Raw genomic sequence first — 22,173 nt, forward strand, 5'->3', positions numbered from 1 at the left:
GAGTGGGCCCCCAGATTGTGTTAGCTGAGGACAAGGCCCTTCCCCCAAAAACAGGAAGGCTTTGGTCTCCCTCCCCTCCACCCAACCCTCGCCACTCACTCCCACCCCCAAAAGGCCTTTCAGAACAGGAAAGAGGGGAGGTCACACTTAACGGAAAGGACCTGAGGAGAGAGGGCCAGGGCCCAGCAAGGCCAGAACAGAGCGGCTTTCACAGCCTCTTGGCCCAGGCTCCACTCTTAGAAGAAAGCAGGCGGAAGAAGAAAAGGCTCCTTGGCCCAGAACAGGCGCCACAGCTAAGAGCCCAGAGGGAGAAGGGGGAGGACCCTGAAAATGCCATCCCCTCCCTGCCTCAGGCCTCAGTTGCTGGAATGAATTGCATTCTTCACCAGCCGCCAGGGCTTTCCACACCATCACCACCAAGGCCAAGCCAAACACAGCAAAACTGGACCTGCAGGCTGGGGCTGGCTTCCTGGGCTCAGGAGGGGAGGAAGAGGAAGAGTGGGAGGCTGGGAGAGTGCCCTGCTCCCTGCAGGGGGACCAGGACGGGGCAGGAGCTGACTCACAGAAGATGGAGAGTCAGGAAGCCCAGGGGTGAGCAAAAGTCTAGTGCTAATTATAGAAGAAGAGGGTCCCTCCCTCTGGCCTCTGCTGGGAGGGACTTGGAGAACCACCCACATGAAGCTGTGGCCCAGCACCTGCCACCCCTGGCTCACTTTTAGACATCCCAGAACCCACAATTCGCCCAGACTAGGGGTATAGCAGGCCTTTGAGACCCTCTCCCCACCCCCAGCTGCTCCTTCTCCTTCTCCAGGCAACTTCCCCTACCCCTAATCCTCCCAGGAAGAGAATAAACCTGCTGGCCAGGGAACAATGGTGGGTGATCCTGGGGCAGGGAAACAAACCAGGAAGAGGCGAAAAAGCAGGAAGGGAGGGAGAAACAAAGCCCTTTGGGAAAGGCCTGTCTGCTGTCTCACCCACAGAATTGGCTTCTATTTACACAATACTACTAGGACTGAAATCCTGGGGTCCATCAGTAATACAGGGCTCCCCTGCAAGTTCAGGGTTTCAGGGTGCCTTCCCCCGGGCCCTGTGAGAGGCATCTTGCAGAGCCAGACTCCCTGTCTAAGGTCAGACTGATGCAGAGGAGGACACAGCAGCTCTCCACTAGGGCTTGCTTAGAAAGCAACCTTCCTTTAGGGGCATCCTGGGGAAAACCAGGACTCTGTGTTGTACAGGCTCCCACTAGACTCCCACTGCTTTGAGAGCAGGGACACATGCATCCTAGGCCACTGTCACATAGTAAACAGGCCTTATCCTTCTATGCCTGGAGCTGGTGAGTCAAAGGGAGAGGTTGCACAAGGTTTGGCTCTCTGTGCGCTCCCAGGGTTGTGGGAAGAGGAGACATAAACAAGACTGATGCCTACTGCCAAGAGGATGCTCCTCGGCCTCCCCCAGACAGCTGGGAAAGAGTAGAACTTCCAGGCTGGAAGGCAGTTCCATTAAAGGACAAAGAGGACTTCATGGTGAAGGTACCCGGTGAGGCATAATCAGTTGCCTGGAGCCTCTAATCAAGCTGAAGCTAGAATGATAAGTAGAGTGAGCTCCCAGAGTCTACTGGGTACTGTGAAAGGGGTGTATCCAGTGGGTGTTAGGGAGCCAGTGAAAGTTTTGGAGCCGGGGAACAGCAAACCAGGGCTCAGTCCTTGAGAAGAGTTAGCTGGCTGTGCAGTGGGTTGTAGCAGAATGGGCTGGGGCAGCCCAGGGTGGGGGTCCAGCCAGCTGGCTCTGGGACAGGAACTAGGCAGCTCAGGTCCCCTCTGCCTAGTTTCTGAGACCTGACCAAAGTGCTTTGGTCTCCTTGGCCTTGGGAGGAGAGATCAAGGGCTTGAAATTCTGAGAAGCCCCTCCTGGGTTAGGATGGCTTTGACAGGTCAGTCACACAGACAGAATGTAACTAATAGGGTCCAGGCTTGAATCTCATAGCTGTCCTGGGAAGGTCTGGGCCGTCCCACCTGAGGGAAGACCACCTTCTTCTCAGATCAGGCATGGAACTACTGGGATGTGCCCTCAGAGTCCAAGTGGCATCCACTCCAGCTGCTGGCAGTGGCCAGACTCTTGCCACTCTGACAGGAGTCTCTTAACCTATCTTCAGCCTCTTCCTGATGGATCCTGTCAGAGCGCACAGAAAGGGGTGGCCAAGATGGCAGCAAGAGTCAGGATCCATTCAATACTTGCCCCTCCTTCTGGCCGGCAGCCAGGCAGATGATCCACTGCGAGGGTGCTGGCTGCTCCCAGATCGACAGTCAGAAGTCCAAGGAGAAGATCCTTTAGGGTTCCTCTGCCTGGGGCACTGAGTTGGCCCAGATGCAGGACAGTGCTTCACCCCAGGGTGGGAGAAGATCCCACTTGGCTGGGGAGGGAGGGATCTCTGGTCATTTGACCACTCCTCTGAACTGGCTTTGGCCCTGGAAAGTGAACAAGCCTTCTGTAGGCATAGGGATACTGATCTCAGAAGTGGTAGGGGCCTGGCTGCCAGAAGGGGGCTCTGGGAAGCCCCAGGTTATACCTTGGCGTCTCAGTCCAAGGGCCCAGGAGGTTGTGGGTTCATCTCTATCCAAGCAAGCAGCAGCAGGGGTCTTCAGGGAAGAGGGCCTCTTCTGAGGCCACCACTGGGAAAGAACACAGGCTGGGCACATAGGAAAACACTGGGGGTGAGTGTGAGGCTCAAGGTGCTCAGCCTGTGGTGCTGGGCTCCATCCAAGGCCGGAGAGTCTGCAGGTGGACCAGGAACAGGCCTGTGCATGAATACCCTGTCACATCTTGGTGGATTCTGTGCATTCCCAGCCACCCGGCAGGGGGCGTCGCGGGGCAGCAGGCCAGCTGCGGCGGAAGCTGTGCAAGGAGCAGCGCAAGGAGCCCAGACGCTTCCAGAGCCTGAGCTGGGGCTCGCTGGGGCTGGCCGGGTGGTGCGGCAGGCACTCACGGGCCCTATGGCGGCCTGGGTCCAGCGCAGCTGGCTTGCAGAGTATCATGAACAGCAGGCAGGAGGCCAACAGCAGGAAGATGCAGGCCAGGGCAATGAGCACAGGGAGAGGGCCAGCCACCTCCACAAGAGTCCCAGGAGTGACCGGAACTGTGAGGAAGACCTGGGGGCTGGTAAGGTTGGAGCCTTCTGTGTTCATGGTGCCTGCGACAGACACAGGGCAGAGACTCAGAGACTGATCAGCTGGACCAGGGGCAGGGAGAGACTTGCCTGGGAACATCAAGGGGGCTAAATGGGCTGCTAAATTAGATAGCAGTATTTCCGTATTACAAGTTAGTACAGCAAGGCCCAGAGAGGTGAAAGGCCTAAGAATTGTCACACATAGCTAATCAGTGGTGGGGCTCTGAGGCTGAACTGAACTTGAACCCTCTTTCTACACCCCCTGCCCATCTTCCACAGAGGAAACAAAAGAGTAATTAATGCCTTCTGACACTTTAAAAATCAGTTCTCTTGAAGTTACAAGTCTTAGGCCTGAAAACTTAGGGTCTAGGACCAAGCCCACCAATAACTTGCTCTCTGACCAGGAACAAGTCATAGATTATGAGATGTTTCAGCAATTGTCCAATGCTGACACTGCAAACTAGGAGCCCACACAAACATTGGGTCCTTGCAGTGTTTTTTTATTGTGACTATTTAAAAAGAAAAAGGAAAAAAAGAAACATCTGGGATTGCCTGGCATCTCTTAAAATTTCAGAATTTCATCACTGGCCACATTGAGTCATGTTTCTACCTTGTCCCCTTTAGGCAGGGCAGAGGTGAGCCCCCAGCTCCCTCATTCCCCCTCAGCCCACCACACCCCTTATTTCACCTGCTCCTTGTGCCACTTCCTGATGCAGTCTAACCTACTCCCAGGGAAGCTGAGATCCAAGGAGGAGAAGACCAAGCCCAAGGCCACATTGTGACCTTGGAAAGGCCAGAACCCCATGGTCTTTCTGCCCCTCTGGTCCCCAGCCCTCTCTCTGAGCTCAGTGAGCTGCTCCAAGAGCAGGTGGGAAGTCAGGCCACAAGAAGTTAAGAGGGTGGGACTGGAAACCTGCCCAGAGACATCATTCACCTGCCAGGGCATCCCCGTTGTCATTTAAGTTCATCCCATTTACTGGGCACAGCAGATGGCCCTTGTAGAGGGAAAACCAGGCTGAGCTTCTGATGGACCATGTCTGGGGTGGCAGATGATAATGAGTCTAGAGCCCGGCTACAGGTAAATGCAGGACCAAAGAGGACAGGTGACAGAATCCTGGGCAGCCCAGGCTGATGGTCCCAGTGCTGGCACACAGGCCCTGTGTGCTGGGGTTTTCCAGCTTCCCAAGGGAAGCCAAAAACCTGGACCTTTTTTTTTTTTTTTTTAAGGCAAACATTTTTGATATTTAAATGTTGGCAACTAATTCAAATTTGTTTAAGGAGAGAAAGATTAGTGTCTAAATGATTCTAAAAAATTTGAAATGAATTTTCAAATATTTGAACCAAAACACGTAAGCTGATGGCCAGCACTTGTGAGCTTTTGAATCCTACAAACTCAGCAGCACAGGAAATCCAGGAGTATCTAGTGAAAACTCATCCTTTCTCTCTGGCCTTGGAATTTCTCCTGGGCCGGGGGATGGTGCAATTTCCTTCTTCCCAGCATGTAGCATCGTCTCACTCAGGTTCGAGGGTCAAGAGTCTAGTTCCAAAACCCAATCATGCCAAGTCTCTGCATGTAGCTGTAGGGACTCCCTGTCAGCAGTGGGGATTGGAGCATATTCACCCAGTCCCCCACCCCAGTAGCCCCTGTCCCACCCCAGCACTCACCAGCAGCCGCAAGCCCTAACTCCTGGCTCCTGTGCCCAGCCAACTGTGGGCATCCAGAGCTTTCCACCCGCCTCCCACCCGTCCCCTACCACCACGCCTCCCAGCCCTTCCAGACAGAAAATGACACCTCCCAGCTCCAGGCTGGAAACTCTGATGCCTGTCTAGTGGCCCAGGGCCTCCGCCTTCCAGGCCTCAGGCCTCGAAAGTGCTCTGACTGGGCATACGTAGGTCAGCCCTAGCCTGGAGTCTGAGCAGGAGGAGGGATGGGGCATACCCACTGCCATCTCCCAGGAGAAGATGACCAGCATCCTTCTATCATTCTGCATCACTCTGGCAATGCTTGACCAGAGTGAGAAGAGGGCAGCCTGAGCTGGAGAAGCCTCAATCCTACTAGTTCTGATGCTACTTCAGGGCCTTCAAATGGACCCGGAGAACCTATCTGACTGGCGGAGAGGAGCCCATTTTAAGAAGAAAATACCTGGGTTTGTGATCAGCCCCTGGGAAGTTCCTTTGGCAACCAGAGACTCCAAAGGGCTTGGAAATAACCAGATACCCTCCCCAGAGCTCAAGACAGATCAACTGCCAGCTCCCCTCAGCACCCTGGGCTGACCTGCCAGCAAGAGCCCGCTGGTTCCGGGAAAAGTGGCTCCTTCCCAGGACAGTGTTGAGGGCAGCAGGAGCCTCTCCTTCCTCATTGTAGCCCTGCTCTGGATGCATCTCTGCAAGTTCAGTTGAGAACCTTCTTGGTTCCCTAAGAGTTCCACAGAGCAGGGTCTGTGAGAGCAGAGAGGACTGCTGTGTGATCGTGGCCTAGTCACTACCCCTCTTTTGGCCTTGTTTACAAGCGCCACAGAGCAGAGGTATGGCCCAGTCCTAAGTACACCCTTATGTTCTTATTGAGTTCCCAGAAATGGTCCCACCCACTCTCCTCACCAGTTCTGCTCTGCAGCCCCCAGCACTGACCTCAGGGCCAGCCTCAGCCAGCTTGAGTGTGGTCGCGAGGTCTCTCAGCTGTCCAAGGAGGCCCAGGGAGCACCAGGCAGCCAGTGACCAGGCTTTGCTGTGTGCCCTGTGCCCTCAGCCAGCCAAGCCAGCAGAGTGGGCCTCTCCCCTGCTCTCCAGCTGGACCTGGCTTCACTGGGAGAGTCCTGGGCCTGCCTTGGGAGAGGGGACAGCTGGGAGGGTAGGGATGGCAACTGGGTGGGAAGATGGAGAGGGGAGCCCTCCACTCGCCTCCCTCCATCCTGTCTCCTTGGAGCTCTCTTAGAGGCAGAAGCTCTAGAGGGACAGAGCGAGGTCTTAACTGCCTCTCAGGCTCCATGGCACTCACCTTCCCCCTTGGAAGTTTGAATGGTATGGTCGGAGCAGCCAGTGAGTCGCTATTCAATGTCTGCCAGCCCCCAGGTTACCGGGGAGAGGGGCTACAAGCAGAGAGGCAGCGGGAGGGGAGCGGGCAACTCCCAAAGCCCCTCCCTGGCTCTTCAGAAAAGCTTCTTCCCTGTGAAGGTGTCTGGCTGCAGAAGTGAAGGTGAGAGGCCTTTTCAAAGGTAAAAAGACCACAGGCAGAAAGCCCAAGACTTAGGGACTGCCAAAATTGTGCTCCTCATAGTTTGAGGGTTCCCTCCAACACACACACACACACACACACACACACACTCGCTCCCCTCCCCCAGCCTCCTTTCTTCCCAGATGCCAGTGCTTCCCTGGTAACAGGCAGTCTGCTTAGGAGCCCAAGTCTTGAGCAACTTCTCCACCAGGCTCCCCAAGCGTCCAGGACACAGCGTGAGAGGAATAATGGTCTGGATTAGGACTGGCACCTGGAGCAGTCCCATCTATTAAAGCCCCAGTTTTGGGGTTTCAGCTTTTCCCTCCTGCCAACCCCAAAATGGATGGGAGCCTTCCTATGGACTGGCAAAGTTGGAGAGAGCCTTAGGGGCATCCAGTGTAGCCCCTCTCCCTCAGATGACAAGGTTGAGCTCCAAGGAAGTGTGACCCAATGAGTGCAGGGTCACCCAATGAGGTGGGTGGGGACCCAGGACCTTCCCTGAACTAGGTGGACAGGCACAAGCCACAGGTACAGGCTGTATAGGAGCAGCCTCCTGAAGATGGTTCAGATATCCTGAGTCCTGTTAGGATTCCCACATCTTCTATCTGGGACCACACTGCCCTTACTGTAATTAACATCCTCTTCCAAAATTGATTAGATACTGTATCTGTGGTCCCTGATATCCTGAGGTGACAGAATGCAAAACTTCCAAGGTGGTGTGGATCCAGGGGAAGGAGACATGGAAGAATGTCACCATGGATGGACACTCAAAGGCATCCTTTGGGCAGCTCTGCCCTCTCCTGTCCTGGACTGTCAAAGCACCCAGCTCCTTACACTTTTCAGAGAGAGAAAAAACTCCACAGCAAGGAGCACCTAGCTATTCCCAACCCCAGTATAAATCAAGAAGGCCTCCCTAGAGAGGGTAGCACAACCCATCTTGCCAACCTACCCCCAGTCTCTGTGCCAGGGACAAGCAAGGTGTTCTGTGGGATTACTTTTACCCTTCCTTTCAGCCCTGAGAAGCTGGTTATCATTATACCCAGTCACTGGTTATCATTGCCCCCAGTCTACAGATGAGGAAACTGAGGCTCAGGATGGTCAAGTACTTATCTGTGGTCTCATAGCCAATAAATGGCAAAGCCCAGATTCACACTTAGGCGTGCCTGACCCAGAACCCTAGTTCCTCCTGTTCCAACATACGCCCCACAAACCCACCTTTCAAAGTCTTTAGACACAGTCCTTAGACAGTCCTTGCCTACTCCTCCAGTCCAACCAGGCCAGCATCGGCCCTCAGACTGGTTGTCCTCATACCATGCTCATCTGTCACTTCCTATACTCTGCATTCTGTTGAGGCTGCCACAGTAGCCACAGTTATCAGGGCCCTGTGCCACTCCTCTAGCCAGATCCCTCAGCTGTGTCCTGCAGGAACTTTTACAAGGGGCTCTAGTCCCTCCCCAACCCTGTCAGCAGCCTCTAGTCTCACAACCCTCTCTGCTAAGCCAGGTCTTCCCATCCTTCTGACCACTGCTCTTTCCTTTGGGGACCCATGAACATCCCATCCCTGATGGCCTCTGCTGACTTGATCTTTGCAAGCAGGAAACTGTCCACCTCTTCTCTGGAAGTTTGTCCAATGGGCAAAGATAGAAAAGTCTGTATTAAGGTTTGGGGTGGCGAGACATAGAAACCTTATTCTAATTACCTCGGTGAAAGGGGAATTATGCTGGAGCAATCCTGGGAAACCTCACAGGATCAAGGGAAAAATGAAACAGGAAGAACAGGTACAGCTGAGCGCCTGAATTATCAGAGACCAGGGACCCAAATACTGCAGTTCTTGTGCTGAGTGTGACTTCCATCTGTATTTGCTGAGGGTCAGCCTAGTGCCCCTCACTGGAGGTCTGCTATCGAGTCACTCACATTCACTCAACAAATATTTGACCCTAGTGCATGCCAGGGTCATTGTTCTAGAGACTAGAGACATAGCAATGACAAAGCCTCTCCTTTCAGGGGGGATACAAGCAATATGCAAAGATGGAGAGGTCTGGAGGGTGATGGGGTGGGGAAGGCCTGGGCATTGAGGGGAAAGCTGCACTTTCATACACAGTCATTCTCAGTGTCTACGAGAAGGGTTCCAGGACCCTCACAGATACCAAAGTCCACAGACACTCAAGCCCTTTATAAAGCATGGTGCAGGATTTGCACATATATATGTATATATAATTTATATCGTTCTGTATGCTTCACGTTTTGTTTTAATATATTTTAATTTTAATTAACACATAATGTACATCTTTTTAGGTACCATTTGATATTTCAATACATTTATATAAAGTGCAGTGATCAGATTTGGCAATTTGGTAATTGGCATGTCTGTCACCTCAGACATTTATCATTTCTTTGTGTTGGAAACACTTAAAATCCTCTCCACTAGCTGTTTTGAAATATTCAATTAATTTTTGTCAACCATAGTCACCCTACTATTCTATAGGCTGTGAGAAGTTATTCCTCCATCTAACTGCACCCCTGAGCCCATTAACCATCCTCTTTCCATTCCTACCCCCCTACCCCCCACACCCAGGTTCTGGAAACCACTATTTTAGTGTCTACATGTTTGAGATCAGCTTTCTAGCTTATACATATAGGTGAGATCATGTGCTATTTGCCTTTCTGTGTCTGACCTATTTATTTCACTTAACAGAATGTCTTCTAACTTCCATCCATGTTGCTGCATATGACAGAATTTTATTTTTTAATGGCTGAATAATATTCTATCACTCCTTATACTTTAAGTCATTTTTAGTTTACTTATACCTACTATAGCATAAATGCTAAGTAAACAGTTGTTAGGCTGAATTATTTTGGAAATAATGACAAGGGTGAAAATACAAGCACAACGTTTATTTATTTTTTTATGGTGCTGGGGATGTAACCTAGGGCCTCCTGCATGCTAGGCAGGCATTCTGCCTCTGAGCTCCATCTCCAGCCCCAGACATAGTTTTTGAATGTTTTTGATCTGTGGTTGGTTGAATCTTGCAATGCAGAACTGTAGGTACTGTGTTCAGGAAGGGCCTTATGAGAAGGTGACATTTAAGCAAAGATCTGAAGAAGGAGAGGGAGTTAGCATGCAAATATCTGGAAGGAGAACTTGTTAAGCAGAAGGAACAGCAAGGGCAAAGGCCCTGGAACTGGCATGCACTTAGAGTTTAAGAAACAGCAAGGAGGGCTGGGGATGTGACTCAGTGGTAAAACATTTTCCTAGCGTTTGCAAGGTCCTGGGCTCAACCCCCAGCACTGCAAGAAAGAAAAAAAAAAGGAAAGAGGGCGGGCGAGAGACAGAGAGGAAGAGAAAAAGAAAAGGAAGGGAGGAGGGAGGAAGAAAAATAACAAGGAAACTAAGATGAAAAAGTCCAGTAACACGTGTGATTGGCTCAGCTTTGATCAAGCACCCAACCCCTGCTCCATCACCTCTGGCAGCAGTGGTGGTGGGACTAGAAATAAAGTGGCAGCTCTGTTGCACCCCTGGGGTGAAGTGACAACAGGATGGGGCAGGTCTTGAGGTGAGAGGGTTCAGGGCCTTCCAAAGGAGATCAGCACAAATCCTGTGGGACACCGTACTGTGGGCCTGTGGAGTGTCCCCCACTGCAGTCTTAGGCCATGCCTCGCACTTCCTCATGGGTGTTCTCTCCTTATTTTAGGTGTACAGTGTGCAGTAGGGTAGACACTTAGTTCTTAGTTTTGACAGGACTCATCTTAGGGGCAACATGGTTCTGCCACTAGCCCCAAGGCCAGGCTCCTTGTAAACAGAGCAAAAAGCACCAGGCAGGAGCTGAGAATAAGAACAGCACACCCTCCAATCCCACCAAAGATGGTGCCTAGGCCCAGGTACAGCCCAGGACTGGAGCAATCCTGTGTGTGAACAAACTAGGAGCCATCGTGTGTGTGTGGGCGGGGGGGGTCTTCCACAAAAGGACCATTACCGTGTACTGTGCCCACTGGGACCTGAAACCAGAGTCATAGACCCCAGGTCTGACTCTGGGGTTCCAACATGTCAGAGTCAGCCACTCACCCCCCAAAAAAGCAAATGGAAGTAATTTAAAAGGCAGAAAAGGATTTAATCAACATAGCTATGTTGGGAAGAGGGAAAGTAAATATTTCAGTCCATCTTTGGGGTACTGACATGAGCTGGAGGTTTAGATAGAGGAAGAATTGGGGCAGGGGTGAGAAGTATGCATAATTAAGCAGTCTTGGTCAAAGAGTGGTCTGGATGATAATTATCTGAGTTGTGGTTCTGTCCTCTCCCTTGAGGGGACAGTCCAGTTCCCAGGAGATGATTACTCCTGCTCCAGGTTGCAGCCTTATTCCTGCAAGGGTCACTGTTGCTTGGGGGTAGTTTCAGTACCTTATCATAAAGGTGTTTATTGATCTGTATTCCAGGAATCTAAAGTAACTTCAGGAAACGAAAAGACTTCAGAGGAAAAAATTAAAGAGGGAAAGATGGAGCCAGACAGGGACAAAACAGATTTAGGCCAGTGACCAATGCCCTCCAAATTCCCTGTCAAGTTATCATCCCATTTGCATTGGCGGTTAAAGGCTGGAGGTTATTTTTTTCATAACTACTTCCTGCTGATAAGGGACCCAGTAGGAATCTTCAATGAAAGACCATGACAGGGTCAAAGAACCTTCGTTTCCTATGCCTTTTACAGAGCCTCACTGTGTAGTCCAGCACTGGTCTAGAATTCACAGAACTCCTGTCTTAGTCTTCTGAGTGCTGGGATTACAGGTTGCACCACCACATCTGGCTTCCTGTGCCTTCCAGAGGAATGAGATAAGTGAGGTATCACTGGTTTTTAGGCAGACACTCCTTGAGTGAGTCACATGCCTACATGCAGAGTTAAGCAGGGGTCTGACCAAAGTTTTAAGACAAAGGAAGCAAATGCAAAAATGAAAGCGAGGATGCCAGGTTTTTCTCTTGCTTTCAGTTAACTTGTGGGCTCAAGTGAGGAGACAGTGCTTTTTAGCAGTTTCTAAGAACCCGTTTCAGACCCAATGTGGCCCAAGGGGCTTACGGACAAGTATGTGTAGGCAAGAAGTATCATGCAATTCAGCCACCCCAGTGAAGCTCCTGGGACCTCAGAGGGCTCACGGGGAGGAAGTCATGGAGGTGTGGGATAACGTCTTCCAGCCTAGAGAGCTAACCAGAGAGCTAAGGCGCCGTCACTCCCCTGCCTTCCTGTCCCCCCAAGAACCTGGAAAAGGGGCAGGGGCAAAGCTGGCCCTGGACAGGACAGCATGTGCCTTCAGCAGCTGATGGCTGGAAAATGAGACTCACCACCCCCTCCACTCCCAGCCAGCCTCTGAGGGAAAGCACAGGTCTGGGCAGGCCAGAGTAGGGTGGGTGGAGGAAGGAGGGGTTCCACAAACAGCTGCTCTTCCTGCTGAGGGGAATTGGGAATGATTCCAGTGTCTCCCTCTCTCTCAGCTGAAAGCCACAGATGCAGACGAGGGCGAGTTCGGACGTGTGTGGTACCGCATCCTCCATGGTGAGTAGACTGCCTGGGCAGGGAGGGCCAAGCCTGCTGACCCTGGTTGGGGGCTGGGGGGAGCAGCAGTTCTCTGGCTGCCTGGAGTCTGGGAGATGAGGCGAAGGAAATCCCGAGCACTGTACTCACAGGCAAGGCCTTGAGAAGGAACTAGGAATTCTCTGATGATTTGCACCAAAATGGACATATTCTAAGTGAGGGTACTGTATTTGGTTGTCTTGCTCCTGAAGTCCCCCATGCACTCCATATCCCACAATGCTTTCCAAAGCTGTCACTTGACAGAGGGGGCCTTGGAGGAGGCAGGTGGACTTCTGGCTCCCTGCCAGGGTAGAGCAGCATAAGGCAAAGGTGTTCTTGCCATTATGGTTTTCATCCAAGTTTCCAGGACCTCCCTAACATTCTAGGGGGCCTAAACCACCCTTACTTTCCCCCATCCCACAAGTGTCCTGTGCTGGGAAAAGCTCATGCATCTCACGTATGCCTCCACACAGGTAACCATGGCAACAACTTCCGGATCCACGTTAGCAATGGGCTCCTGATGCGAGGCCCCCGGCCCCTGGACCGGGAGCAGAATTCATCCCATGTACTGATCGTGGAGGCCTACAATCATGACCAAGGCCCCATGCGGAGCTCCGTCAGGGTAAGACCACAGCTGGACCAGAGATGGCCTCCAGTTGGGACTTGGAGGGGACAGAGCCACCACTGGTTTTGGTGCTGATTGACTTGTGGGGTTAGGGTTTTGGTGAGAGGAGCCAAGGGCTCAGCTCAGTCTGGGATCTTGGACCTGTCATTTTGCTCAGAGCCTCAGTTTCTCCACCTGTGGAAAGGGATCTGTGATACCCATGCCTGATCTAAGGGAGGAAGGACGTGCCCTTGCCAATCAAATCCCTGTATCCACACGGCTGTCCAGGATGTGTCATGGAAATCTCAGAGATGGCCTGGGAAGGGTAGATGCCAGCCTTGTTTTATATATATGGGGAAACCGAGGCACAGAGAAGTCTCCAGAGATAGAATCAGGACTTGAGCTCATGTCTTCTGGGTCCAAGCTCAATTCTCTTTCCATTGAAAATGTTCCTGCAACGTCCCTGTCCCGACTCCCAGCCTTCCCATCAAATGAGTTCTTTGTGCCCACCTCACCCAGCAGCTGAAATCAGATCCACCTTAACCTTCCCAAGAAGGGCTGTGCCCTGGCCGAGCGGGTTTGTGCACATTTCTGCCAGAGGCAGGCAAATGACCAAAAGACAGGACCCTCAAGGCCACTCCTCCCCACCCCAGGGAGCACTCAACAGCCCACAGCCCCTTCCCCTAAAGCTGTGGGAAGTGAGTCATCACTGTCACTCAGGAGTAGGAGGGAGATGGGAAAAGGCGGGGAGGGCAAGCAGGGACTTTACCTGTGACTGAGGGCTGAGTCGGGCAGAATCAGCTGCTCTTATCAGCCCATCTCCACCAGTTTCCCCAGACTGGAAACAATGAGCAGAAACTACCTGGCCAGCACATCACTCAGGGGCACACTGGGGTGGGTGACTCAGCCTGGGCCCAGCTCCTGCCAGATGCCCACCAGCTTTGCCTGGAAGGACATAGGCAGGAAACATGGAAGCCTGACTCCTGACAGCTGCCCCTCTAACACCTGCCCAGGTGGACATGGCAGAGGGTCAAGTGACACTGGGGTTAGTTTCCCACGTGTGGCCTGGGCAGTCCCTCATCTCCACACTCCTTGTATGACTGGATCTCTCACTCACCTGCCGGCCAACAAGCTCACAGCAGAGCCTGACCTTTGTGGGCCCACTTCAGGTCCAGAGCAGCTGACATCAGCGAAGCTCAGGCCAAGTCCCCTGAACTCCAGGTTTCCCAATCACAGTCCTCCTTGTTGCCCCTTACTCCCCATCCCCTGGGGAATGGGGACACTGTCTCCCGGGACTTCTGTCAGTCCATTTTTAGCCTCCAGTCTTCTTTACCAACCAAATGGTGTGCAGCAGCCACAGGTACTGTGTAAAGTAGATCAAAGCCATGCTGTTCTGATATGGTGCACCCTGAACCACATCTGCTCCTCCCACCCATGCTACTGTCCCCGTGAGCCCTGGGGGATGGGAAACCTCACACAGAGCTGTGGCAAGCACTTTTCTAAGTGCTTTGTGAACTCAGCCCTTATAACTGTCTTACAAGGTGCCCTGTATTTCACCCATTCTACAGATGAGGAGACTGAGGCAAAAAGGAACTAGCCAACTTGTTTAGGGTCCTTACCAGTAAAGGTAGAGCCAGGCTTCACCCATAACCGCTGTGATGTGCTAACCACTGTGCTACCCTACACAGGAGGCATGTCAGAGCAGTTGGAAGCCACTGTCTCATCCCCAGATGGAGACTGGCCCCTAGGGTGGGGGCTCGATGTCCCTTGTGATACACAGCCTCCACACCCATGAGACCTAGGTAAACTAGGGACCTTCCTGGTGACAATGCAGGGCTCTAGCTTTGCCCTGGATCACTTTCCCAGCTGCAGTGGAGATGCTGTAGTACCACCTGTACCATCAGGGACCCTGGGCCACCTCAGTGAAGACCAGGAAACTTGGAGGGATACAGTCCTTGAGAGACTGAGCAGCTAAGGATGCACACACCACATGCACACATACACAAGTACATACTTTCACACACACGCCTCCTCTCCTGTCCCCACTGGAAGGCACAACCCTGGACAAAAAAGCGGGTCTGGTTCTCAGAAGAATCTGAGAGTTCCCTCCTGCTCAGCAAGAACTCAGCCAGCCGGTTTCCTGTACAGCTGTGTCTCTCAGGTTCGCAGCCACACACTCTTGCCTCCTGTCTCTGCTGCTAAAAACAAGACTGAAACCATTGACAGCTTGGCGACATGTGACCAGGCTCCAACTCACCTCTCTTCCCTTCCTCTTACAACATCTGACTGGCCTTGTTTCTTCCCCATGACCGAGGGAGTCAAGGTTGTTGGGACAAGCACACTTTGGGAAGGAAAGGCTCACAGTTTTGAAAGATGGATGGTTGGTTTCTGTTTACAGAGAGTTCCCGAAATTCATCCATGCAAATTCCCCCCACACCTACCCCACCCAGGGTCTCCACAGCCAAGTTCTGGGTAAGGCCAAATTTAGAAGGTTCCAGCCTACAAACAGCTGTGCTCTGGAATGGGCACTTTGTTTGCATAGGGGGTTCTCAGTGTCCAGACCTGAAAACTCTGCTGATGCAACAGAGCCGTGGGGTCCCCAGAGCAGTCAAGTGGAGAATGGTTCATGTGCTGCCCATGTGCCTATGGGCCTCTTCTTCCCTGTCTCTGCCACCCTGCCACTCCAGAGTCCTGCACTAGTCAGACCACCCTCTTCTGCTTATACCAACCAGAATTCTATTCTTTCGAGCAGATTCCCAGGTAAGCCTAGAAGAGACCCCACGGCTGATCCCAGAAACAGCAATCAGTCAAAAGCCAAATACCCATGTTACTCCAAAGCCACCTTGCCTCAGCCCCTGCCTGCCATCGCAAGGCCTCCTTGCCCCTTCCCAGTGTGCCCCCCCCCCACTCTGCTGCCAGTTCCTGCCGCACTGACTCTAGTGGGCTGGAAGGGGGTGCTCTCTCCCATTCTAGAGACAGCTCATCCCCTGCACAGAGCAGGGAGTCAGGATAGCCCCTGTTCTCTTTTCAGCCCTCCAGTTACTGTGAGGCCTCGGTCAAGTGACTTCTCCCCACTGGACCTGTCCCTCCATCCCCAAAAGAAGGCAGGACCCTGGGCCTCCCTATAGCTCATAGAGCACCCACCTTCTGTGGCACCATCCCCCTTCCTGCCATGCTGTTCTTTCTTGATACCACTCTGCACCCAGCCCTCCTGGTGCTCCGAGGGGTAGAGAAGAATAGTGAAGAGAAGGATGTGCCTCTGATAGCTACCATAAACGCAGCTCTCCATTAACGCCCTCTGAACAGAATTGTTTTCTGTATGCAACATATGCATTCATAAAAGAGAACTTAGCAAGTACAGATAAGCAGGGAGGAAAATTAGGACTAACTGCAGAATTCAGAAATAGCCACTGTCTTGAGTGGGGTCCCCAGAAGCAGCACTGAAGTCAATAGTAAGAAGGTTCTCCAGGGAAAGTGGGAGGAGATAGGAGACTGGAAAGAAAAAGCAGCCAGTAAAGCGGCCCCAAGGGACTAACCTGTGTCCCAGTGAGAGTTCTAGTGACAGCCACTTCATTGTCTGGACAGGGCCCAGGAGGCCGGGGATCTGTACTTCAGCCATCCGTCTGTCATTGGCTACAGGCTACCTGAGCCAGCAAGTTCCCGGGCACTCTGCTTTCTGGGCATTGGTTCCCAGTAGCCCAGGTGCCCGGCATAGGGCTTGTCCTCCACAGTGCTGGTTACTGGACCTGAAAAGGCACTTGGGAATCATAAAGCAATCAGATAGTGGACGTCCTCTACACCAGCTGCCATCACATTTTTTCTGTCTGTCCCTCTAGACGTATTTTGATATTTGAGTGGGGTTGCTGTCCATCACTTTTGTCCCTTACAGCCTTAGGAAGCAACATGGGGTATGTCATATGATGAAATGTCACCACGTGTGACCCCAAAGAGTCACTAATTCGTCACAAGTTCCGCTGAGGTTGGGAGCAGAGCCAAGGGTACATGAGTACCAGCCATGTGGCAAGGGGTAGACATGGTGACCAATCAGACCAGGCCACGTCCTCCACAAGGCACTCCCAGCTGGCCAAGGAGAGCGTGAGCACACAGCACGTGAGTGGTCATGCCTGGGCTCCCAGTCTCCCCGTGTCCCTCACCTTGTGCCCTGGTCCGGCTCCTACAGGTGATCGTGTACATAGAGGACGTCAACGATGAGGCACCTGTGTTCACACAGCAGCAGTACAGCCGCCTGGGGCTTCGCGAGACTGCAGGCATTGGCACATCAGTCATCGTGGTCCGAGCCACTGACCGAGACAGTGGTGAGGAGGGCAGGAGGAGCAGGGGGTTCCCTGCTCAGAACGGCCCTCTCAGCTCACCTGGCCCACTCCTGAGAAGCCTTGACATTCTTGGGCTCCCTGCCATTCAGCTGTCCCCAGGCCGGGAAGGGGCTTCTGGGGTAGTCCTGGTCTCCCCATGGATGTTCAGGCCTAAGAGGATTAGAGTCAGAGGAGTTTTGCCCCCCACCCCATCCCCAGTGGACAGAGGAGAGGCCATAAGCTTGGCAAATTCATGCATATCATCCCAGGTTATAGCAGCTCCCTTCTGGCCTTTGGCAAGGGGCTGAACAGCGTTGGGAGAGGTAGAGGGACCTTGTCAGAAAGCTAGCTGAAGCCCGGTTCTCCAGCCAGCTGCTACTTCATGCCCCACTGGGCTAGCTTAGGGCCTGGCAGTCAAGACCTCCCAAGGAATAGCCCTTCCTGACCTGCAGGGCCGTGGTCTGCCCTGAAGGGAACCCCAACCTCAAGGGCAGTGTCCCAGGCACTGAGACCCTCCCATTGGAGGCCACCTCTGAGGGTGTCTGACACTTTCTAGATGAAAGTCCCCACCACAACAGACCCTCTGTTTGTCCGAATAGGCAAGGCACACACTTGAACTTGAATTCTGAATCTCCAGGATATCTTAGGTGCCAAGACCAAGCCCCAGAGTGGGGTCAGCAGTCCATGTCCTTGCCATCCACGTTGACCTCGACTCCATCCTTAGTGCGTGTGGGGAGGGCGGGCCTTAGGCTCCTGCCTCGGCCCTCAGGCACAGCCCCCGGTGTGGAAGTGACGGAGCAGCACCCCCTCTGTCTGCAGCTGCTCAGCCTGTGTCCTCCTGCAGGGGACGGTGGCCTGGTGAACTACCACATCCTGTCAGGCGCAGAGGGCAAGTTTGAGATCGACGAGAGCACGGGGCTCATCATCACCGTGGATCACCTGGACTATGAGACCAAGACCAGCTACCTGATGAATGTGTCCGCTACTGACCAGGCGCCTCCCTTCAACCAGGGCTTCTGCAACGTCTACGTCACCCTCCTCAACGAGCTGGATGAGGCCGTGCAGTTCTCCAACGCCTCCTACGAGGCGGCCATCATGGAGAACCTGGCACTGGGCACAGAGATTGTGCGAGTCCAGGCCTACTCCATTGACAATCTCAACCAGATCACCTACCGCTTTGATGCCTACACCAGCGCCCAGGCCAAAGCCCTCTTCAAGATAGACGCCGTCACGGTGAGGGGGACCCTCTTCCAATGTCACTAACATTTATGGAGCTCCCTCTGTGTGCACAACATTGTCCTCTTTATCGATCAACATGCCTGCAATATTTTTCTTCTAGTATTTCAGTGTAGATTATGTTTATACCTAGGGAGTCTGGTGTCCTTACAGACAGTGGAAGTGGTAATAGGAAAAGCCAACTGCTTTTCCTTCTCTGTTCACACTGATCTCAGAATACCTCAGGTCACCAAGATGGTGTGGGCTTCCCCCACCCAGTCAGTTCTGTGCCTCTCTGGACCCCAGCTGGGCATCCTGTGATTCAGTTCAGCTCTACCTGGAGAGAGCTGGCTCCATAGGTGCAGAGCCCAGCCTGCCTGCCCGCCCCACTTGAAGGGCTGCACATGCCCAGGCTGTCTCACTAGAGATCTGACTAACCCACCGGCTGTGAGAGATCCCCACAATCTTCGGCTTCACTTAGTTTGCTCATGGCTCCCAGAATCCGAAAAACACTTCCCCTGCTATTGCTGGTTTATTATAAATGCTGCTTTAAAGGATGCAAAGGAAGAGCAGGGTGAAGAGATACATACAGGGCAGTTCTAGGAGCATCCACGCCCACTTACACACACCATCCTCCCCTCAAGAACCTATGCACCTGGAACCCCAGCACCTCAGAGGCCTCCTCCTGCCTCAGCTACCTTGCAAGGCCTGTTCTCAAAACAAACAAGCAAAAAAGTCTGCATATATTTATCCAGAAATAGGAAAGCTCTCCCAACCACATAGTGGGAGGAATTTTATGGAGGCTTCATCATGAAGGCATATTCAATTATTTATTTATTTAATTAATTTTTTTGCATACTGGTGTTTGAACTCGGCCTCATGCTTGGTAAGCAAGTGCACTATCACTTGGGCCATGTCCTATTCCTTTTTAATTTTAGTTTATTTTACAGATAGAGTCTTGTACTTTTGCCAAGGGCTGGCTTCTGACTCGATCCTCCTACCTCTGTCTTCTGCATAGTTGGGATTATAGTGGCACACCACCATGGCTGGCTTGTTTGTTGAGATGAAGTCTCACTAACTTTTTGCCCAGGCTGGGCTTAAGCCTCAGTTCTCCTTTTCTCTGCCTCCCAAGGCATGAGCCACTCTGCTCAGTCCATAATCATTTGCTAACTCAGCCTCTAGTCCTCTCCCCTCCCCAGGTGTTCCTATGACCCAAGGAATTTCAAGGGATTGCAAACTCTGTCAAGAACCAGAGTTTCTAAGACCAAGTGTTAGAATAAATGATTCTAACATTCCTATTGCTCAATAAATCACAAGGGTTTTAGGAGCTCTGTGCCAGCAACCAGGGACAGAGAGAAATATATACATACATATATATACACATACATATGCATATACATATGTACATGTCATAGTAAGCCATGCAAGCCATCATATCTCCCTTTCTACCTTGGCCATTAGGAAGCTCAGGTATACATTTTGTCCCTTAGTGCAATGGCTGTTCTTAGCTAGCTGTCTGGTGCAGCTACTTCCTGACTCCTCCTCCTCCACCTTTGCTTTAGTGTATCTTTTATCCAAATCCCTTCGAAAATAGGCAACATATGAATGACTGCAATTGCCACACCTTGTCCTGGGGGAGATTGGGAACATGGGATGAACAAGTCTTTCCAGTCCTCACAGCTCTCTGGCCAGGAGCAGATGTGGGAATAATCAAGGGAGATGTGAAAAGAAGTGCCCTAGTGGTGCAAGGGACAGAGGGCACCATCTTACTTGGCTTCAAGAGAGCAGTGGCACCTGGATGGGGGTTGACAGCAGTGGGGTTTCAGGCAGCAGCTTCATGGGGGAGTGAGGCCAGGCAAAGGAGTGACATACGGGCAGCAGGTGGCAGGGACTGGTCTGGCTGGAGCATGGGATTGTGGCCTGGCGGCTATGTTGTCACTTGCCCTCCACAGGGTGTGATCACAGTCAAGGGCCTGGTGGACCGGGAGAAAGGTGACTTCCACACCCTGACAGTAGTGGCAGATGACGGCGGCCCCAAGGTGGACGCCACTGTGGTAAGTGGTGCAAGTGAGAGCCCCCACATGACTGCAGCCCCAGACACTTCCCAGCCACAGCCAGAGCACGGGCTGGGCAAAGGACGGGCCGGTGGTGATGGCCCTGGAATCACACCATGGCCAGTCATTGCCATACACACACTCACACACTCACACACACTCCACTCACACTCCACACACAGTCTCTCACACTCACACAGCCCTGGGCGCCTGCTGGGAGGGTGGCATCCTGGACACACAGACCCTGCAGGGAGTGGGGCTGGAAGCGCCCAGCCACTAACCATCTGCATCTGCCTTTCTCTCCCTGCCTTCTCCTGCTCATGCTGCATACAGAAGGTGAGTAGCTGCAGACTGCGCTCCCCAAAGCTGGCATACTCTGTGTGGCCCTGCACCTCCCCCTCCCCTGAAGAGATGTCACACAGAATGGGACTGCAGCAGGCCTCCTGCTCAAACCCTTCACAGCTTCCTCAGTCCACCTAGTCTCGCACTTAGAGCCTCTTGGTTCCCTGCCCTGAGCTCTGCACTCCGTGTTCGGCCCAGTCCCTGTGGGGTCCTGGTGTGGGGGTGTGCTAACAAAGCAGCAGCTGGAACATCCAAAGGAAGGGGCACCTGGGCCTCATCCCAGCCCTGCTCCTCACTGGCTGTGTGACACAGACAAGCTGCTTAACCTCTCTGTGCTTCCCTTCCTCAAGTCTAAAGTGAAGGTTGTGCCCTCAGCCCTGCTGTCCTGGGGAGATATGATGAAGTGGCCAGGTGTCTTGGGTAGGAAGCCCTCTGTTAACTGGTGCTGGAGGTGGGAGATGGTGGTGACGTTCTGTGCCAAGGCCTCAGTAAAGGGGTCCCCCATGCTTTTAGGGGCTGGCGTAAAGAGTGTGCCATAGTAAAGAGCATGTGAAGTGGGGTGCACAGTGCCAGGGCCGGGGCAGGGCCTGGGAGAGCAGCCATGGGCCTGGGCGAACCACCACACTGGGTTTAGTAAGAGAGGGGGTGACTGTGTGCTGAGGCCCAGGGGAGGCCTCTGAGGTCAGAGGTGACAGACAGCATTCCAGGAGGGTCCAAGCTGAAGGAGGAGGCTGGCAGGAGGCTCAGGCCATGGGCTTAGTTGAGAATGGCCCACCTGAGAGGGCCCCTAGGTGGTGTCCACCCTGATCATCGGAACATTAGCCTTACGGCAGGTCTGAACCCTCTGGAAACAACATGGCACCCCGGTTGTTCAGCCTTGGTTACAGCTACACTGTCACCCTACTCCTCTCATGTGGCCAGAGGAACAGAAACCCACCCGCGCCCAGGCTAATGTCAAGCATAGCTGCATGGGGACCTTGCTCCAATGGCTCCCTGAGGCGTCAGGCTGCAGTGGGCAGGGCCTGGCTATACCAAAGGCCCCACCATCCACAGTGCCAGCCCGGGGGCAAATGGGCTTCACTCAGAACACATGTGGCTCCCCGTGACTCGCCTTGGCTCCCCAGGATCCCAGAGGGCAGCTGGAGCAACGGGCAGGTGCCCTGTGTCCTGCAGCTTCTGCCAAAGGGTATAACGACATCAAGAGGGAAGGTACGGCCCTCTGTACAGCATCTTCATCTGTACGGTGGGCCCAGCTGCCCCTCCATGACCGGAGGAGTCCAGGGAGCTGAAGCCATTAGGGGTAGCCCATGCCCCCAGAGGCTGTGGCACCTCCTCCAGGTGGCTGGCAAGGCCTTCATGCACACACTCCTGCTCCACTGTATTTCCTCTATCATGGCCCTCCCAGGAAGCAAGGCAGCTTCCTCTAGCTCCCAAGCTGCCCCAAATACTCACCATATTACCCCGAACTCTGCTTGAGGCACTAGGGTGGAGGCACAGGAGGGGCCCTTAAAAGGTGGCACCATTTCCTCCTGAGGTGAGGCCAAACCACAGCTCACCTCCACCTGACTCCTCCCTGTCCCCAGCTGGCAGGAGGAGGCTGACAGGAGGAGGGGTTGTGGATGGCCTCTGCTATAGGAGCTCTGTGTCACACCTTCAGGCCTTGGGGGATGGGCAGGAAGCTGGACCCTGAGCCCTTTGCCTACTAGGCTTCCTTTC

At 53.1% G+C, this 22,173-nt stretch overlaps 1 protein-coding gene and 1 long non-coding RNA gene across 5 annotated transcripts in view; one reads left to right on the forward strand and one right to left on the reverse strand.

Moving 5' to 3' along the window:
* Window positions 1-22,173, forward strand: part of Cdh23 (cadherin related 23) — a 382,861-nt gene that overhangs the window by 289,915 nt on the left and 70,773 nt on the right. For 2 of the 4 annotated variants that reach the window (XM_074079079.1, XM_074079080.1), the window contains exons 1-6: window positions 2,878-3,156; window positions 11,851-11,911; window positions 12,403-12,551; window positions 16,714-16,849; window positions 17,691-18,079; window positions 20,014-20,115. In XM_074079079.1, the coding sequence (XP_073935180.1) occupies window positions 3,031-3,156; window positions 11,851-11,911; window positions 12,403-12,551; window positions 16,714-16,849; window positions 17,691-18,079; window positions 20,014-20,115 (963 nt within the window). In that variant the 5' untranslated portion in view covers window positions 2,878-3,030. Of the gene's footprint in view, window positions 1-69; window positions 1,537-2,877; window positions 3,157-11,850; window positions 11,912-12,402; window positions 12,552-16,713; window positions 16,850-17,690; window positions 18,080-20,013; window positions 20,116-22,173 lie in introns of those variants that run through there. The other 2 variants (XM_074079081.1, XM_074079082.1) reach the window with 2 other exon arrangements.
* LOC141424813 (uncharacterized) lies at window positions 12,547-16,675 on the reverse strand. Its single transcript, XR_012449744.1, has 3 exons — window positions 16,070-16,675; window positions 13,651-13,896; window positions 12,547-13,478 (listed from the first exon to the last, which is right to left on the reverse strand). It is a non-coding gene; the product is annotated as an uncharacterized lncRNA (long non-coding RNA).

Source organism: Castor canadensis, chromosome 7 (genome assembly GCF_047511655.1).
Source record: "Castor canadensis chromosome 7, mCasCan1.hap1v2, whole genome shotgun sequence".
In the NCBI taxonomy this organism is placed as follows: domain Eukaryota; kingdom Metazoa; phylum Chordata; class Mammalia; order Rodentia; family Castoridae; genus Castor; species Castor canadensis.